The following is an 18,475-nucleotide window of genomic DNA, read 5'->3' as shown; positions in this document are numbered from 1 at the left end:
TTTTTTTTTCCATCAGAGCACGTAGCCTGCAGATCATGAATTATGTTTGATATGGGGACTGCTGTGTCCACATGTTTTTATTTAGGATTCAGGCTGCCGTTATTAGTATCAAGATACAGAGCAGAAGAAGATTCTTAATTGTTTTTCTGCAGATAGGCGATTATAAAGCTCACAGAGACAGCGGAGTGCCTGAGCTGAACAAGCTTCCTTTTAGACCCTCACTGCCAAATACAGTGGTAAACTACTGCTCTAGTCTATTGAGCAGACTATTGGCACTATAGTCTGCTCTGTCAGTGCAAATACTGCAGGCAGTAATCATCAGGTACAAGGTAAATCTAATTATATTCACCTTCTAAGTGGCTAATTTAATAGCTGCTGATTAATTGATTAGATTTGATATTGTGGCCCAATCACCATAATGACATGATTACTGTAAATTCTGATTATTGTGACGATGTGCACAGAGAGTAAAACATGCTGTCAGTATATCGTGTCAGCTCTCTCTCTCTCTGTGTGTTTGTGTCCAGCTGCCTCAGGCTCAGCAGGGTCAGACAGGCCCCGCATCATCTCAGCCCAACCTGCTCCACATGCCCCACAGACAGAGTCCTCTCCACCAGGCCTCTTCTTCCTCCTCCACCTCCTCCTCTTCCTCGGCTCTCAGCGTGGGGCAGCTGGTCAGCAGTAAGTGTCCAACACAGCTCAGCTCACAGCATTTTATAATGTGATTTATAACGAGAGGAATTACACAACTAGCGGAACGTAGCCATGGAAATATTTTTCTGTCATTCAATACAGCCGAGGTGGAAGGTTGTCGATCGCTGAAAGAGCAATGTGTTGTCATTATCCCCGGTGTTTCATTCCACATAACACTGCGGATTTCTCCAATTGTCAGAGATGTTTTTATTTCAAGTTGAGGCATGCTCTTATTTTCTTAAAGAATAAAAGTAACAACATTCCGTGTGTTAGTTCACATCTCAGCACTTTGTGACAAAGGTCTCTACAAAGGTCTATATCAAATGCTTTGTGTGGTTGCATTACATTATTGCATCATTCTATACCTACAATCTTTATTTATTATATGTTTATTTAACTTTTTTGCTCAATATAAGTCCATTTATAAGGAAATAAAAGTAGAAATAATATATTTAGATGTCGACAGAATTTAGTGAAACTGAGAGAAGATAAGCACGTCACAATGATAAAATGAAATAAAGAAAAACAGAAAATGAAGTCAGCATCTAAGCGAAGGCAAGAACTAAAAAACAACCTTAAATATGCATAAATATGATTAAAAACAGGGAATAGTGCCATTATTGAACTATATATAAAAAAGTTAACCATAAGAGTTTGACTATGCTCTGAACTTGCAGTTTAAGAAATACCAACCATAACGTACTGTAATACACAAAATCTCTGTCTGCAAACTAAGCAACCTGATGTGGTAAACAGGTACATCTGAAGGTTCTCATCTATACTATACATCAATACTATGGCAGTACATTGCCTAGCAACACAGCCTATGAACTACCTAACAACAGGCTAACATGACTCATTTTTAGCATTTATGCACATATAATACCTATAAACATTGTAGAGTTTTCATTTTGTTACAGTAAAATCAAAAACAACTACCTAACAATAGGCTAAAAACACAGGGCAAACAAAACCATAAAGTGGGCGTGTACCAGTCGCAATAACACACAACTACTGAAAACTGATCTAAAGCAGCATTTTTAAACAATCAAAACCAAACCAAAACAAGGAAATCCAACACAGAAACCAAAATTGAGGACCAAATTTAAAGCTGCGGATTAAAACATTTGGTGTTCTAGTTGGAATTTAAAGCAGCTGGATTTATATATGAATAACCAATAATAAAAAGATTTAACGATCAGGAGTTAACATAAGCTGACACAAACTCAAACTTGTAAACTGTTGCAATCTAATATGAACAGAATAAATATATATAATAGAAAACTATTTAACAAATAGTCCCTTTCAAATAAATAGAATCACTGAAAGAGATGTTAATTTAAATTTTTTGCCCAATACTGCAACATCAATGACAGAAATCTCAGAAACAAATATATTAAAACCAGAGAAAATAAAAACAAAATCTGCGTTGCTGCATTAACTACATGTTTCTCCTTTTTTTCTAATTCTAATAAACAAACCTTTAGCATCGCTACTTCACATCTTCATTACTCTCAGTGTAGACAGCTTTTGACTGATCCCTGCCTGCTAGGATTGTTTTATTTTTTCCTTTACTGTCATTTCTTTGGTTTATTAGACAATCTAAACTGGCGTCTGTTATGTAAAATGAGCATAAGTTTCATTCTGCCAGCGCGTGGGCTTTGGCAGGGCCTTATAAATCACTGGTCCACAGCCTGTCAGCGTGCAGCTATTGCCTTTAAAAACTCTGTTTTATTCAGATAAATTTCATTTGTCAGAGTCGATTCTCTTAAGCTCCATGTAAACTCATTTCAAAGGCAGCTACAATGCCACTGAATCTAATTTTAAAAAAAAGTCGCCATTGATCAACTTGTTGTGGACTTTGTGTTTAGTTTATGTTTACTTGCAGCTCAGAAAATATCTTATGAGGACAAAAATCATAGCGGGCCACTTGTATGGTAAATGAAATTAATGTTTTATGCTGAGTGCAAGCCATATCACTTCCTCTCAATATCACTTACAGCATTCATAGGCAAAGCAAAATCCCGTGACAGAATCAGAGCGACAGAAGCATTCGCTGGCCAAAAACAAAGTGCCAGAAACAGATTGAAAACCTCAGGATTTCTGTTAATAGAAGGACTAACGCCAGCAATATTTTTTATTGAGTTTGTTTTAATTTTTTTTATTTGGAGTGGAGAAGGACAGCTAAGCTATTGAAGCAGAAAAAAGTGCTCTCCTTAATATAATCTGGAAGAGTGTTAGGATTCATTTAAGCTAATGCAGGTGTGGATGCATATATTGCGATCAGACAGCTATTTGGAGGAGTAATGATCATTGATCACCTTCCTAATTTGAAGTAGACATTATTGGGTTTTGTGAACAAGAAACAGTTAATCAGAGTACTATTAAGCAGATACTGTAGATTCATCATCGTAAGCAACAACAATAACATTGTTTTTACATCATATCCATACAGCTGCTTCCAGAACAAAGATGCTTAAATAGCTTAAACCTTTTTGCGATTGCAGAGGCCCGTGGGATCAAATCACGTGTTCGGATAAATAGGATGTCTGATCATCAGGTTTGCCTGGTGTTTGCACTTTTCTGAGTCATGTTTTCCAAATTTCTACACTACAAACTTCATCATCAGTTATTAGCACTTCAAGTAAAAATAAAAGCATAAAAGAAGTATTTTTCTGCTAAACTGAAAGACAAACATTGGCACATAATAGCACAAGTCTAGCCTGTAATTTATGAAGGCAGCATTTTCTTCCTAATTTTCCTTTCAAGCAGATACATTGATTGCTTCACTTGTTTTTGTCCTGTCGTAATTATTAAGAGTAAAAAGTGTATTACTGTTGTAAAGAAAAGTCAGCCTCCTTTTCTTTGTTTCAGTGCTTTTAAAACTGAGCCTTTTGTCCACTAATCTGTCTGTTTTTGTGAGGCCTCTCATTATTGCGAGGTAAATGAGAAGGTCTTTAATCTTAAATCGTGTTTGGGTAAAGAAAAATATGGATCCGGCTGCCGCTAGTCTTTCAAACCGCTACGCAAATAGGCTCCAGTGGGAATGATGGGAGGATGCTCATCACTGTGAAGATGATAGGAAGCTGCGAGTCCTCTGTGTGTTCACACGTATGGAGCACGGCGCATACGCTACACGTCACTTATGAGGCACAGCGAGATGGCAGGCCCATAGATTTTTGCTTAAATACGCTTGGAGGATTCCTTTAATAATTCATTGATAATGACCAGGATGAATAATTCAGAGGCACAAACTTTGCTTTAGTAAGCAGGATGCCAGGGCACCTGACATTGATGTACAACGTGAAATCACTTTTTATTAGCGGAGAAATTCTTCAGTGAAGTTTTCAAATGTGGAGCTTCGCAAACAGCCTCTCTTTGTGTAAAAGCAGGGTATCGTTTGTGAGCGAGGCTCGCCGCTGCTTTGTAGGCTTGAACTGTGTTGACTTGGGGGGTCAGATGGGTGAAATAATTTCTTTATACATTCTTTAATGTTTTTCTGAGAAAGCCAGCTTCAAAATATATGTGTATTCATACAGAGAGCTATAGTAGCACAGCACCTATCTGTCTTTCCTTTGAATTAACAAGCCATGTGTCGTCTGTTTTTTGTCCATATGCTTTTATATGTGAGATTAAAGATTTACACTTGCCAAAGCCGAAGCCACAACACGCCTGTATTCAAACCTCAGATGAGTTTATTCTTCAAAACATTTCTCAGATATGTGTAGAGAGAAATAATAAGTTCTGACCCAGAGCAGGACTATTTTTTTTAAAGTTGTTTAGAGGCATCATGATCGCATATGGTTGGATGTTTGCCTCATTCACTCTGAAAAATAAGGTGAGCAGAGGGCTAATAAAATGAGATGTGTGTGTTGTATTGTAGACCCGCAAACCGCCCCCAGCGAGGTGGACGGGGTCAACCTGGAGGAGATTCGTGAATTTGCCAAAGCATTCAAGATCCGCCGGCTGTCCCTGGGCCTGACACAGACTCAGGTGGGCCAGGCGCTCAGCGCAGCCGAGGGGCCGGCTTACAGCCAGTCTGCCATCTGCAGGTAAGGACAAACGCAGGGGGAAAAAATAAAAACAACTCGACTACTATTGTCTACCTGTATTTCTAATCAGTGAAAGCAGCGCAGCTGCAATGAGCTGTCGGGTGCTCTCATCCGTGTTTTAACAGGCATCGTTAACATATTAAAATATATAATTGGCTGACAAACGAAGCTCTCATGTCTCTACTTAAACTCCTTCCCCTGACATGACAGCTGGCCGTCACTTATGCAAAATACATACACAAGTATTACACGGAGCACTTAAAGCATTTAATAATTACTAAGGCCCGGTGCTGTTCGCTCTGGCTGAACATGAGGGAGCTTGACGGCGATGATGTATTAATAAGACTGCTGTGTCTTACTGCTTCCACGAGGACAGTTTAGTCATAAATGGGACATTATACATTCATGAGACTATCAGACAATCAGTGTTTCATTCCTCCTGTTGTTCCACTTGACTAACGTTTTGCATGCAGATACCAAATGAGCCACGTTTCCATTTCGAGACAGAATAATTGGGCCACATGGTGTCCAAATATTGCTTTTAAAAGAGAACTAAACGGTGTAAAATAGAAAACAAAAGTATTTTAAGTGTCCAGATTAGATATGGAAGTTAACGCTAACTGGGTTTTGTTTTCCTCAAATCTAATCTTCTCTTGTTTTGCATCCATCTCTTTCAATAAAAGTCCCTAATCTTGTTTCTGTATTAAATTTAATGTCCCTTCAAAGTGCATGTGCATTTGCTGATGACCTGTACTGTTTATGTGACACGGCACTGCCACGCACCTTTAAAAATTTCATCACATCAACATCAAACAGCCGATAAAATGTGAAACACTACAGGAGCGGGGGGTTCTTATGAGGCCCGCACTAATGTTTAAAGTCGTCAAATCACACATGAAATATTTACAGCCAGACATAATTCAAATATTTATAACACACATTAGCTTCAAAAATAAACACTCTGTGGGCTGTTATTCATGCCGTTAAGACAATTTTTTTGTTGTTTGTATGACACTGGACATGATGTCCTGATGTTTTAAGTAGTGGGGCTAACTTCACATGCTTTAGTTTAGTTAACATCAACATAGACATGAAGTTTGAGGAGGAAACGGGACGTCACAGTAGCTCTGGGGCTGCGGCTCCCGACGTAGACAGTGAACAGACACTGACAGATGCTTCCATCTTGTCTGCTTTCATTGCTCACAATGTTTCCAGGCACTTTATTAGTTTATCTAAACAGGCACAGGCTTTACATGAGGGTAACATCAAGCCAGGGATGTGCCTGAGTGGCCCCTTTTGGGAAAATACGCTAAATGAAAACTTAAAGTAAATAAAATCGCTATCTTTTGTTTTTATTACAGGGTTTAAGATGGATATTTTGAATTGTTTCAAACTGCTGAGCTCAGGTTTAAAATATTTGATGGTTTAAACATATTTTTTATCCAGATATGAACAAACAGTTAATAAAAATAACAAGCTTAGGAAAGAAGAACACCAGTCATATATATAGTTTTATATGGCTCATATGAGAGCTATAAACTAAATTCAGATTTCCGTAATGGTTCAACAAACGTAGCCAAACATTTTAACATCAACATAATGCAGCCTTAACAACGACACAATCGAAATCAATCTAAACAAGCCGAGCAACATGAGCAGTGTTAGTCTTTGAATAATTATGATGGTAACTGTCAAGATACATCATTTTGCAACAATTTTGCATTTAGAGTTTAAAAGGAAACAAGAACACAAAGTCTGGACTTGTAATAAACCTGACGTAAAATGAGAGTAGAGTGAGGCGAGCCTGATTGTATGTATGTCCCACTCAGATAGCTCTCTGTGGGTATTGAATGTAAACCCTGCAGCAAACTGTAACTCAGTCCAAACATGCAGCATGTCTAAGCAGAGCTCCTTAGGTACTTTTAAGAAGAGCCAGAGAGGCTCGCTCCCTCGTGCTGATGCACTAGAGGAGGGGAGTGCATACCCCAGCTGAGCAGCTCTCAACTCATTTTAGTATCCGCGGTTCCTGTTGATCCATGAAATGTCCTGTCTCTGGTGACTCTTCATATTTACTAATGTATTCCCCTCAGTATGGAGCCCTCCTCTTTTTCCTGTGTTTAGGAGGAGGACGGGGTTATAAATAATACCGCCTGTCGACAAAGAGGAATGCACCAACGAGGTGTAGAAACAGAGAAAGTTCATGCATGCATGGGCATCTGGGCCTCTGTTTCCCTCGCTTTTAAAAACCGTCTCTTTTTGCATTGTTTGCTCCACAGAGAGCAGTGCTTCAGTGTAGCTTTCTTTCTAGAGTTATTTCACTGAAAAACATTTGAAACCAACACTTTCTGTCCCCATTTATCCAATAATGTTTGGAAGTGATGCTTTTAAGAGTTGATGTTGTTAGTACCAAATCATCTGTAGACCTTATTTATTGGGTATGTAGTTAAATTTAAGGTTAACTAAAACCATAACCACAGCATCTCTGGTTTGAGACTAAATTTTGGTATGTTTCATCTTGCTACCTAAATTTTTGCTGCTTTCTGTAATCTGCTATCAAATAAAAGCAAAAATCCTGAGATAATCCGGAGAATGCTCAAATCACCAGTGCAAAGATTAATGGAAAGAGGTAAAAGTGATAAAGATTTTTATTTTCCTGGAACAGAGAAATAAAAATATTGTAATTAAACATCCTGATTTTCTCCTTGAATAAAAACTGCTGATACTGGACTACTTTAAATGGACATGCATTTGGAAACATGGTGAAAGTGTCGTGTCCGTGACTTTCTTTCTTGTCAAAATGAGAAATAGCCACAAAACCGCACTACAACTTTTTTGGTACAGTTAACCTTTGTAGGTTTTTAGACTAAAAAACATTTGAAAATAACACTTGTGTCTGTCATGTTCCCATAATGTTTGGGAATAAGGCCTTTAAGAGTAACTGTTATTAGAACTGAATCATGTGTCGTTATGTCTCATCTCACTATCTAAATTTCTGCCACTTTCCATAACCTGCTATTAAAAAAATTATGACATACTTTGAAGAAATAAATGGAAATTACCATGCTAATATCACTAGTGCAAGGAACTGCTCATAGCGGTGTACTGTAATTGGACACTTGTTGGAAACTTATTAAAACTGCAGCGTCTGCCGTTTCTTCTCATGTTTTTTTGTCAACGTGACAAATAGCCACAAAACATTGTCACTTCAGCTTTGTTGATCAAGTTTTTATGTCCAAATAATATCTTCGGCAAATATTAGCCGCCCGGTTTGTGGTTTCTTTTATTAGAAATATGTACATTTTCGTACAATCACCTTTGTAATGATTACAGAACACAAACTGTCGTAAGGCTCGCAAAGTCCACAGTCATGGATATTTCTTTCAAAAACTTGTTAAAGTACTAGTGTCTTTAACAAAAAGGCAAATGTGCTGTTAGTTTATTAACAGATTTTCCAAACTCTGTCATGTCTTTCTTATCAAATACTTACCTCAAACTGCACTGTTGTTATTCAGTTCCATACAAGGAAAAAAGCAGTGAACACACTGATATTTGGGCTGTTGCCATTCAAACTCCTGAACAAAATGACATGATGTTGAATCCTAAATAGTTGTTCTTCCATTCTTAGTAAACATCATCTAATTCAGACTTCATATCATGTCCAAACTGCACCCGACAGTCGCTGAGCTGCCAGCTAGCATTGCTTTTTAAAACTCTGCCTTCCTCTCGTCTTACTTCCTGTGACTTGAGAAATGCAGAGAAATGGCTGAATTATGAGTAAAGTTGCAGGACTTGTAAATGTATTCTTATTAAATATAAAATGAGAGGTTGTTAGAAGATGAAAGAAAGGTTAAAAATGTATTAAATGTACATTTTGATGAATAATTCAAGCTCTTTTTGTAAATAAATGATGGTGCCATATTTAACTGCATGCATAAGTGGATTTTTGGGGGGAAGATGGGGTGGGGGTTTATTTCACCTGAGCAGAAGATTTTTGTGATTTTGGTTCATGAGAAATATTTAAAAGAGCAAATATTTCGATTGCTAGCCATTGGCAATATCTCCTTGTTCCACTATTGCCAGTTTGGGACAGAGAACCAGAGCCTCGTCCAGAAAATTAACACATCACTGGCAAAGCATCGCCTCGAGCTGCTGCAGCTCAGGTGTGTCCAGGTGCAGGATGCAGAGTTTGTTCACCTGGATGTTAGTCTCAGTCCCTGTGGCATTCTGGTTGAGGAGACTTAAAGGCAGGCAGCTTATCCCTTGTTCTGGCAGGGCACCTAAGTAAGATTGTTTTTTCTCAATTCTCCCCAGACACACCATCCTGAGAAGCCACTTTTTCCTACCACAGGAAGCCCAAGAGAACACTATAGGTAACAGTCTTACAGGCAAACTGAACCCTGGCCTTTTATATCCTGCCAGGTTTGAGAAGTTGGACATCACCCCTAAAAGCGCCCAGAAGATTAAGCCCGTTCTGGAGCGCTGGATGGCCGAGGCTGAAGCCCGCCACCGATCCGGCATGCAGAACCTGACTGAGTTTATCGGCAGCGAACCTTCGAAAAAACGCAAGCGGAGGACCTCTTTCACCCCACAGGCGCTCGAGATCCTCAACAGCCACTTTGAGAAGAACACGCACCCCTCCGGACAGGAAATGACGGAAATAGCGGAGAAACTGAACTATGACAGGGAGGTGGTGCGTGTCTGGTTCTGCAACAAGAGGCAAGCCTTGAAAAACACAATAAAGCGTTTGAAACAGCCCGACCTCGGCGCTGGCGCACCAATGGACCCTCTCACTGATTCTCTAGAGGAGCTCCCGAAATGAACGAGCTCTCTGACCAAACAGTGGAGTGGAAAAGTGGCAGCCATTAAAAACAACAAAAGGTGGATGAACTCCTCTCGAAATGAGAACTGACAAAATGTTGCCCAAGTCACCCGGATGGACAGTCATGAGTTTGCAAACGAAAAACTATGTGTTGTCAGTGTGATTACCACAATTATGTAAATTACCTTGGCGAAACCAAAAACATGAAAAAAGAGATTAATATCTGAGAATTATGTAAAAAACATACGGTGTGCTGTTTCAAAGAGTTTTTAGATTCTGGCCTTACAGACCAGACTGTCGCCCAAATTTTGGTTCCCACCAGGAGGGATTTAGTAGAGAGATCATACCAAATCGAAACACTATTTACCAAAGTCTGTTGCATCTGAATAATTTTGTAATGTAAATGTGCTCTAAATTTTTACATTTGTACTGGCAGAATCTAAGCTATATCTGTGAGGTTGAGTATACATTTTATCTTTGTCTCGCTTACTTTTTTCTTCATTGTTTGTATGTAAATACTTAAAAAAGGGAAAAAAGAAAAATGCTGTCTTCAAATTGAAATCACGCTGATTAAAAAAAAAATCTCTTTTTGGACATAAAAAAAATTTAACTGTTGCTGTTAAACAATTGCATAATAATGTTGTTTGCCTCCGACTTGTGTTTCATCTGCAAATATTTTCAGTCACGGTGTAACTTTGTACAACTTTTACAGGTATTTATTAATAAGTTAATGAGATGGATTCGAAGGATGGACTTAAGAAACTATGGACTGTCACATGATAACTATGACGATGATGATGAGGAGGAGGAGGGGTTTCGGTGTCTGTCAAGTCTACTGCAGCTTTGTTTCGAGCTACTGTGTCATTCTATTGCCAAAGCCTGATAGCCAAAGAACACACACAACTTCAGCTCAAGGACTGGGGGAAAATTTTACCTTTTTATTTATCTGTTCCCACGACTTTCTCTCCCCTTTTTCTAAAGTGTTTTATTCTGTGGGTCAAGTTGAACGAAACAACAAAAAAAGAGTCAAAACTGTCATGTCAAACAGCTCCAAAAAGTGTCTGCCGTGATGAAAATGTATTTTCTTTTTGAGCCGATTTGCTACTGCATGCTTCAAATCGCACCACATGATAAGATAGTGTATATGAATTTCACCAGGAAGGCCAAAATTAACATTAAAAATCGGAATTTTCATAATTATTTTACATGAAATGAGCCAAACGTGTGGTTGAAGCATTTTTTGTTGCCACTGACTAAACATCAGTGTGTTCTTTTGCAAAGATAAATTGCTCTTTTTCCACTGTATTTTGCATTCCTTTCAACTAAGTCAATGTCATGCTCATAAAATCAAAAAATACACCATCCTTTATCTTACACCTTTTAATTTAAGAGGTTAACTTGAAGAGTTCAATTTCAGTCCACTGATTTTTTGAGTAATTCACACTCCATTCCTGCGCGCTCTTACTTTGTCAGAAACGTCAATAATCCAGGGGGGGGGAAAGAAAAGAGAAAGAAAACCCTCTTAAACCGTCACTGCAAATATTTGGCTCCTGCAAAAACCCTCATATGAAAAAAAAAAATAGGTGAATGCTGAGAATAAGTGTCACATGTCAGAGTGAGTGAACTTAATTTGAAGTGAGGTGAAATTTGATGCAATTTATTCAGAATCATGTGTCTGCTCGATATATGTCCTTTCATGTCACATTGGTTATCTCAGTTTTTCACTCCTTTTTGTGAACTGCCAGGTTCTTCTGCGCTGCCTGGAAAACACACACCCACTGTAAATGGTAGAAAAACACTTGAAAAAGCTTTACATGTCTGTGTTTTTAAAGAAATCACTGAGGTTGTCTTGAAAAGGCAGAAAAGGCAATCGCAGACTGTGGAGAATTTCACTAAATTTTCATCTGCACATCCACAGCAGCTCCTGCTGTACTTCTTTTCACAGATATTTGTTTTGTTTTTCTTTTCGATGCATTCACACTTACAGATTTTGTGCATTTTTATTTTGCTTCTAGAAGAAGAAAAAACACTTAACTTCAGGCAAACCTTTGGCCAAGAAATAAACCTCTGCACAGATGTTAGAAAGCAGCAGTGGATCCGTTGTGACGCTTAACAATAAAAGCTGTAACCAAAACAAAAAAATAAAGGACGACACAGAAAGGAGTCATGCCTTTGCTCAACTTTTCAATGCTGGACCAAAGCTCTATAGTTATGCACATTGTACAGAGAAATAGATTCATGATGTTGACAATCTTTAAAATCTGAGAAGAAAAGGATTGAAGAGTAGAATTGTACATTAGTTCATCCAAGGTTTACCTCAGTACTGTTCTTGTGAGAATCATAAAAATGCCATACAAGCATCCGCAGGTCAGTAGAAAAGATGAAAAAGATGACAACTCTGCACTGTGTGTGTCCATGTTCACCTTCAATGGGAAGGAGACGCTTGTGGGTTTTCTTTTTATTACGTGACACATGATTGTTTTATTTTTGTGAAGTGGTCTCCTGAGCCACATGTGACTCATCTTTTATATTGTTGTAGTATTATTTCTTTTTTTTTGTGCCATACGTTCACCTCTCAGTTTCCACAGCTCTGTAGACCTACATAGAGGGAAAAGGAGATTACAGTAATGTTGCTCTTAGCTCAATTAGGATTATTTGTTTACCACCCTTAAATACGTTTGTGAAATTTTACTAACACAGACAAACTGGCTTGAAATTTTGTTCATAGTCAAAGAACTAGAAACCAAAGCTGAAGAGCCTGCAGAGGTTGATTTATTTTATTTTCGTTTTTATATATAGACTGAAAACTGTAATCTATAGAGCAATATCTGTTTGGTCAGTTAAGCAGCACTTTGTGTATTTCTAAAAAACAAAAATTAAAAAAAAAGCTTCAAGTCTGTCACATTGATTTGTACCATAATTAGTAATAAACAATTGTTTGACATGACTTTTGTGTTTGTGTGTTATGATAGAATCTGTCATTTAAGGCCAGAACATAGTAACGTGTGGGAACCTGTGATTGTTTTAGCTAATATAGTTATGCTTTTTCTATGAAATGACGTCCAAAATAGCCACTAGAAATATGATTGGCAGGAACTGACATTGCTAATGTGCTCAATTAATTCATAAAAATTTATTTTGCGCCACACTCTAACTTCTCTACATCACATTTTGACCAAGGTCGTTAGTAAGAGAAAACTCATCTGTTGAGATGATGATGCTGTTTGCACACAAAGCAGAGATGCTAACAGATCTCAGAACAGTGAAAGCAGCTAGTGGCAGCTTGGCTAGCATGCTGGTCTCTCATCAGTTTCCAATCAAATACAAGAGGTTTATCCACAATGCATATGTGCAAACAAGCCTCTCAGCTTGAATAGCTCAAGCCTTTTTTAACAGGACTCAGACACTAACATAAGATTTCTGTTGTTGGATGTCAAGCAGAGTCAATCCTGCTTCCAGAGACCACAGGCAACAGCAGCCACAAGGTGACAGGAAAAACACCCAATAAGCACTATAACAGAACAATGTTTGAGAACAAAGGAGAGAGAACATGTTCACAGTGGTAAAATTGTCTACTTTTAGATTTCACTAGGCAAGTGCCTTGCTTGCCTCAATGGAAATTGCACTGATGTTTTTAAAATGTGCCTTTCTGACTAGAGAAATGTTTTCAATTTCACAAAACAGCTATCCGACGCACAATTATGTGCAAACCCTGCCTGTAATAAATCTGTAGTAGGACAGGAGGCTGAGCATGAGCCTGAAAATTATGCTCAGTGGTTTTTTTTATGGGAATTTTCTTTTGTATACATACTGTAATTTCCTGTCACCACCTGTTTTGTTCTTGGTCTCCCCCTGTGCCATACTATCAAAAAACACCCTGGAAGTCCCCCTTATGGCAGATAAATTTTCTTATGATGTAGAAAAAAAACGTTCACCTAACTAGCTTAGTAATGCTGATTATGCCAGCTCTAAATATTGCTTTATATTTAAATTGGCTGGGGATTAAAATAGAAATAGGACAGCAATATTGAAGTTTAATGCATTATTTAGTTCAGTCTAGGCAAGTAAGTGTTTTATTACACATTAATACAAAACATACCACTTTCTTTAAAAGCACTTTAAAAACCAACAACGAGACTGTTCAAAGAGCTATGCAGTGAAACCAAACATTAAGGACAAACACAGGCCAAGATAAAAGATATGGGGCTGCAAAGAAGCTAAATAAAAGAGTACATAAAAACTGAATTAAATTCACAGTCAGCACTGGGTCAAAAGTCAGGAAGTAATTTATAACTTTATTTAATACACTATTATATCTACATGGCAGAAACTCAATTCATTTAGGCTTGTAAAAACGGTAAATAAGATCTGCTGAAGTTCACACTGTGTATCAGAAATGTTCAGGGGATGAAAGGTGATTTAAGCGAGTTGGTTGTTGGTGCTGGCCGTTCTGACTATTCCCACACAACCATCTCAGGGTTTAAAGAGGATGGTATAAGAGAAAATATCCAGTGAGCGTAGGTTCTCTGGACAAAAACGTTTCACTGACATCACAGGTCAATTTCAATTTCACAACCTTAAAACAGCTGCTAAATTATCTGCGGGGGGGCGGGGCTGGAGCCTATCATATCGCTACCATAGGGCGAGAAGCAGGGTACACCCTGAACAGGTCACCAGTCTGTCGCAGGGCTAACACAGACAGGCAGACAACCATTTGCACTCACATTCACACCTACGGGCAATTTAGAATCACCAGCTAACCTAACCCCACTTACTGCATGTCTTTTGGACTGTACCAGGAGAAAACCCACGCAAACACATGCAAAGTCCACATAAAACAGCTCAGGCCTGATGGTGGAATTAAATTCAGGAGCTTCTTGCTGTAAGGCAACAGTATTAACCACCGTGGCACTGTGCTGCTCTGCTGCTAAATTAAAAATTCTAGCTAACCTCCAGCTAACGGCAACTAGCATAGGCGAGTAGCAGTTATAAGCCACATTAGCTTATGTCTCTAGTGCAATTTATGCAGTTTAGATTGATTTTGATAGATTGCCTATTTATTTCCCTGTTGGTTAACCTGTTTGTTATTGTACATCTTTTAATTGAAATTAGGTCATTATGGAGGAAAAAATGTAACAAGCTAGCAGAGGGTAGTAACATCAGCAACCATTTTGGCTTTGTAGCTACAGTTTGCTCTATTTATACACAAAATATTTAAACGATACTAATCATTGACAGTAAATACTCTGAATAAATGTAATCAAGTTGAAACAAATTTTTTTGTTACACTATATTTTCTCCCAAATACCGTTGAGCTATTTTGTGTTTCAGGGCACAAGGTGCTGTCGAGTTCAAAGTTTTGAGCAACATACAAATATTTTTTTTAAAAACATCTCTGATTCTCCTTTCATCTTTTCAAAGTCGGAGTTATTGAGAGTGCCAAATAAAATCACTTGTCCTGACTCTCTCTCTTTGGGAGGTCATGGTCAAGTGCATCTTGAATCACCCCGAACAAACTTCCACATCAGAGGTGATGTAGAGTTATTTGACCCGTTTGACCTATTGTTAATGGAAGGGTGGGTGAATGCATGTAACTGGCCATTTAAAGTGTTTTGATGAGAGAAGACGCTGTAAAAAAAAAAAAGAGGCGCGTATTTTAATACTTACCTCTTTATTTGCATTTGCTTGGGGTCACCAGAGAAGAATACGTGTCAGGTTTGCTTCTCATCAAAGCTTCATGTGTTCGCCTCACCAAATAACAACAAGACAAGTGTAAAGAAGGAGAAATATATAAATAAACAGGGAGAAAGCCTTTTGAAACTAAACTCAAAAGTTTGATACAGCTTCCCTGTCCATGATGCCTTTGAAAAATGGGCAGGCTGCTGAAAAGAAAGTAGTAAATAAATAAATAATAATAATAAAAAGCACAGACAACATAAATTATTAACATTAGACTGAAAACTGATGTTCAAGATGCTTTTTCGTCTTCCTTTCAGCCCTCTCTCTCACTCCCTCTCCGCCCTTCATTTCAAAACGCTGGATGTATTTTTGAGTAGCGATGGCTGAGGTGTACGCAGCTCGAGCGAGTTATTTGATATTCTTTTGTTTTCCATCCGCGCCATTTTCATTGTCTTTGCCATTAACAATGTAATTGTGCAGATGCAGCTCCTGACCCATATCTGTTTTCTCGAGCTGTTTGTATTCTGCTGCTGATAAAAGTTTACTTTCCATCCTCTCTCTGCAGCAGTACCGCACGGCTTTTGATTGAAGTCTAACGGCTCAGTTAAAAGGAGCTCTCATCATATATTATGGAGTAAATGTCGAGCTTTTTATCAGTCATGAATCGGTCGTGAATAGGGTATGAATGTGTCACGCTGACAGGTTTTGTTCGTATTTGTGCGCAATTTTTAAGTTTTAACCACTTAAATCTTGTTGAATCAAGAACGCTGAATCCTATTGCTAAAGCCTGTCTGTTGTTGATGCTCTTCATCCTTTTTGTAAAGGGACTCAAACTATGTTGAGACATCACAAACATTTGAAAGCGTTTTTTTTATTTATTAGCTGATCAAAGGAATGTATACAAAGGAATCTCCTCACACTCACAAAACTTTTCAAAAAATGATACGAATGCACTTAGAGCACCTTTATTAATGTTCTTTCAGTTTCAGCTTAGGATACTGTATGTCAGAATAAGACAAAACAGACGATAAAAAGAAAAAGAAAAGAGCAAAATCAAAGGTTAAAATGTACAAAGCTGATCATCTTCACAAGACAACCTCTTCTTCTACGCTTGCCAGCCAATTTTACCTGTTCAACTGCTCATTTATGTAAAAATTTAATCAGCCAGTCACATGGCATCAGTTAAATGCATTTAGGCATGTGGACATGATCAAGATGACTTGCTAAATTTCAAACTGAGCATCAGAAAGGGAAGGAAAGGTCATTTAAGTGCTTTTGAACGTGATGTGCTCCAGTGAAAAATATCCAGTGAGTTGGATGAACATGCCTGTTGATGTCAGAGGAGAAGAGGTCAAACTGTTTCAAGCTGATAGGTTGGTAGGTCAAATTACCACTCTTTGTAACCAGAGTAACAAATAGCTATTTGAGTTTGTTACAAAAGTAACAAGTGGCATCTGGTGTGGTGTTCTGCAGCAGCAGCAGAACACCACACCAGATGACACTCCAGTTAACTAAGAACAGGAAACTGAGGTTACAATTCATTATGGGTCACCAAACTGGAGAGTAACACATTGGAAAATCTTTCCTGGCGTAATGAGTCTTGATTTCTGCTGTCACATTCAGATGGTAGGGAATTTAGTGTAAGCACGAAAGCATGGATGCATCCTGCTTTATATCATCGGTGTAGGGGATATTTTCTTGGCACATTTTGGGCCCCTTAGCACCAACTAAGCATTTTTAAAACTCTACGGCACATTGGATATGAAGCCAACCTATCTGCAGCAACTGTGTGATGCTCTAATGTCAATATGGACCAAAATCTCTGACAAATGTTGTCCAGCACCTTGTTGAATCTAAACAAGGTTTAGAAATTAAGACAGATCTAAAAAAAAAAAGAAAAAGTGCCTGACCAGGTACTAGAATGGTGAAAAATAAGGTAGGTTTGTTGCCCCTGGTAACTGAGTATGCAATAAAGCTGAAACAGTTAGTCAAAAAACTAATAAATAAGTTATTGTAAAATGATTTTTGTAGATTTTTAAAAAACAAAAACTCCCATAATCTAACCTTTTTTTCCAGCTTCCTTTCTAACTTTAGATTTTAGAAAAAGACCAAAGACCTAACTGATTACATGGATTAGTAATGTCTTCATTAAAAGTATATTAAAATAATACTTAAAAATTAAATTTGAACATGCTTACTTTAGTGTGGGTCAAGATTCTGACATCTTTTATATTTTAAACTTCCCAAACCTAACAAATATAATTCTGTACTGTATTTATGTTTTTCATCAACAAACACTTCTGAGCGTTTAGGATTTTATAGTAGATTGAGTTATAAGCGAACTCCTCTGAGTGTCTAATGAAGGATATTACGCATAATAAGTGAAAATGCTTTTACAGTGTTTCACAAACTCTCTCTCACATGCCCAAATTCATAAGCCAAAAAAAGTTCACACTCTCCAATTTTTAGCATTTGTTAACAATAAAAAAATCAAATAAGTTGTGTTTTTTGGTGAAATATCATTTTGTTTTCTCTTCGTGTTTTACCCCCCCGGTCATCCACGCCCCACCAGTGGGGCCCCTGCACCCCACAGTTTGAGAACCACTGGCTTGGAGAAATACACAGTAAAACAAAAGGAAGACTCAACACGTATTTTGAAGAAAACTCTTGGAAAACCTACATTTGATTCTTTTCTTCTTTCTTTGCTAAGATCTAAGTGCAGAATACAGTAGTCAGAGGCCTTTGTGGTGTGTGATGTTTCTAGTAAAGACAGTCGCCCAGTAAAGACGAGTTTTGATCTCGGAATCTTTGTGAATGATTGTTTTTTATATATAAATATATATATATATTTATTTCTGAACCTGCAGAAGCTAGCAGGAGCAGCTGAGGTCTCCTTAAGAAGAATTTAAAGTAAAACTGTAAGTCCTGTTTTTGTATCTCAGTTTTTTGGGGAGTTTCTTTTTTTTGTCTTCTGAGCAGATTCAAAGTGAAGACTCTTGACTGTCTGACTGGTTGAAATAAAACATTCCTGTTCAACCTGCAGCCACCTGAAATTGTCCTGAATGGGGAGAGGGAGCAGAAATATAATGACACGTCGGCGCTCCAAATGGATTATGTTTCAATATCAGTCAGGACACAGAAACAGAAAGGTGGAGGGAGAGAGTGCATGTGTTGGATGCAGATGGTTTTAAATTGCTGCCTTTGTTTTCCATCAGGCATGATGCATTCACTT

General features: G+C 38.0%; 1 protein-coding gene across 3 annotated transcripts in view; it reads left to right on the top strand.

The window, feature by feature from the left end:
* The window catches only part of pou6f2 (POU class 6 homeobox 2), a 79,301-nt gene extending 66,790 nt beyond the window's left edge, over positions 1–12,511 (top strand). For all 3 annotated transcript variants that reach the window (XM_085468174.1, XM_085468175.1, XM_085468176.1), the window contains exons 9-11: positions 528–681; positions 4,577–4,745; positions 9,057–12,511. In XM_085468174.1, coding sequence (XP_085324300.1) covers positions 528–681; positions 4,577–4,745; positions 9,057–9,564 — 831 coding nt within the window. In that variant the 3' untranslated portion in view covers positions 9,565–12,511. The remainder of the gene's footprint in view (positions 1–527; positions 682–4,576; positions 4,746–9,056) is intronic.
* Positions 12,512–18,475: the final 5,964 nt, after the last annotated feature.

The sequence above is a fragment of the Copadichromis virginalis genome, linkage group LG9 (genome assembly GCF_057382275.1).
Source record: "Copadichromis virginalis isolate Kocher_CV1m ecotype Utaka linkage group LG9, C_Virginalis_male_GT1.1, whole genome shotgun sequence".
Lineage (NCBI taxonomy): Eukaryota > Metazoa > Chordata > Actinopteri > Cichliformes > Cichlidae > Copadichromis > Copadichromis virginalis.
Note: the sequence above shows the minus strand (reverse complement) of the source record. Positions and strands in the feature narration are given on the sequence as shown.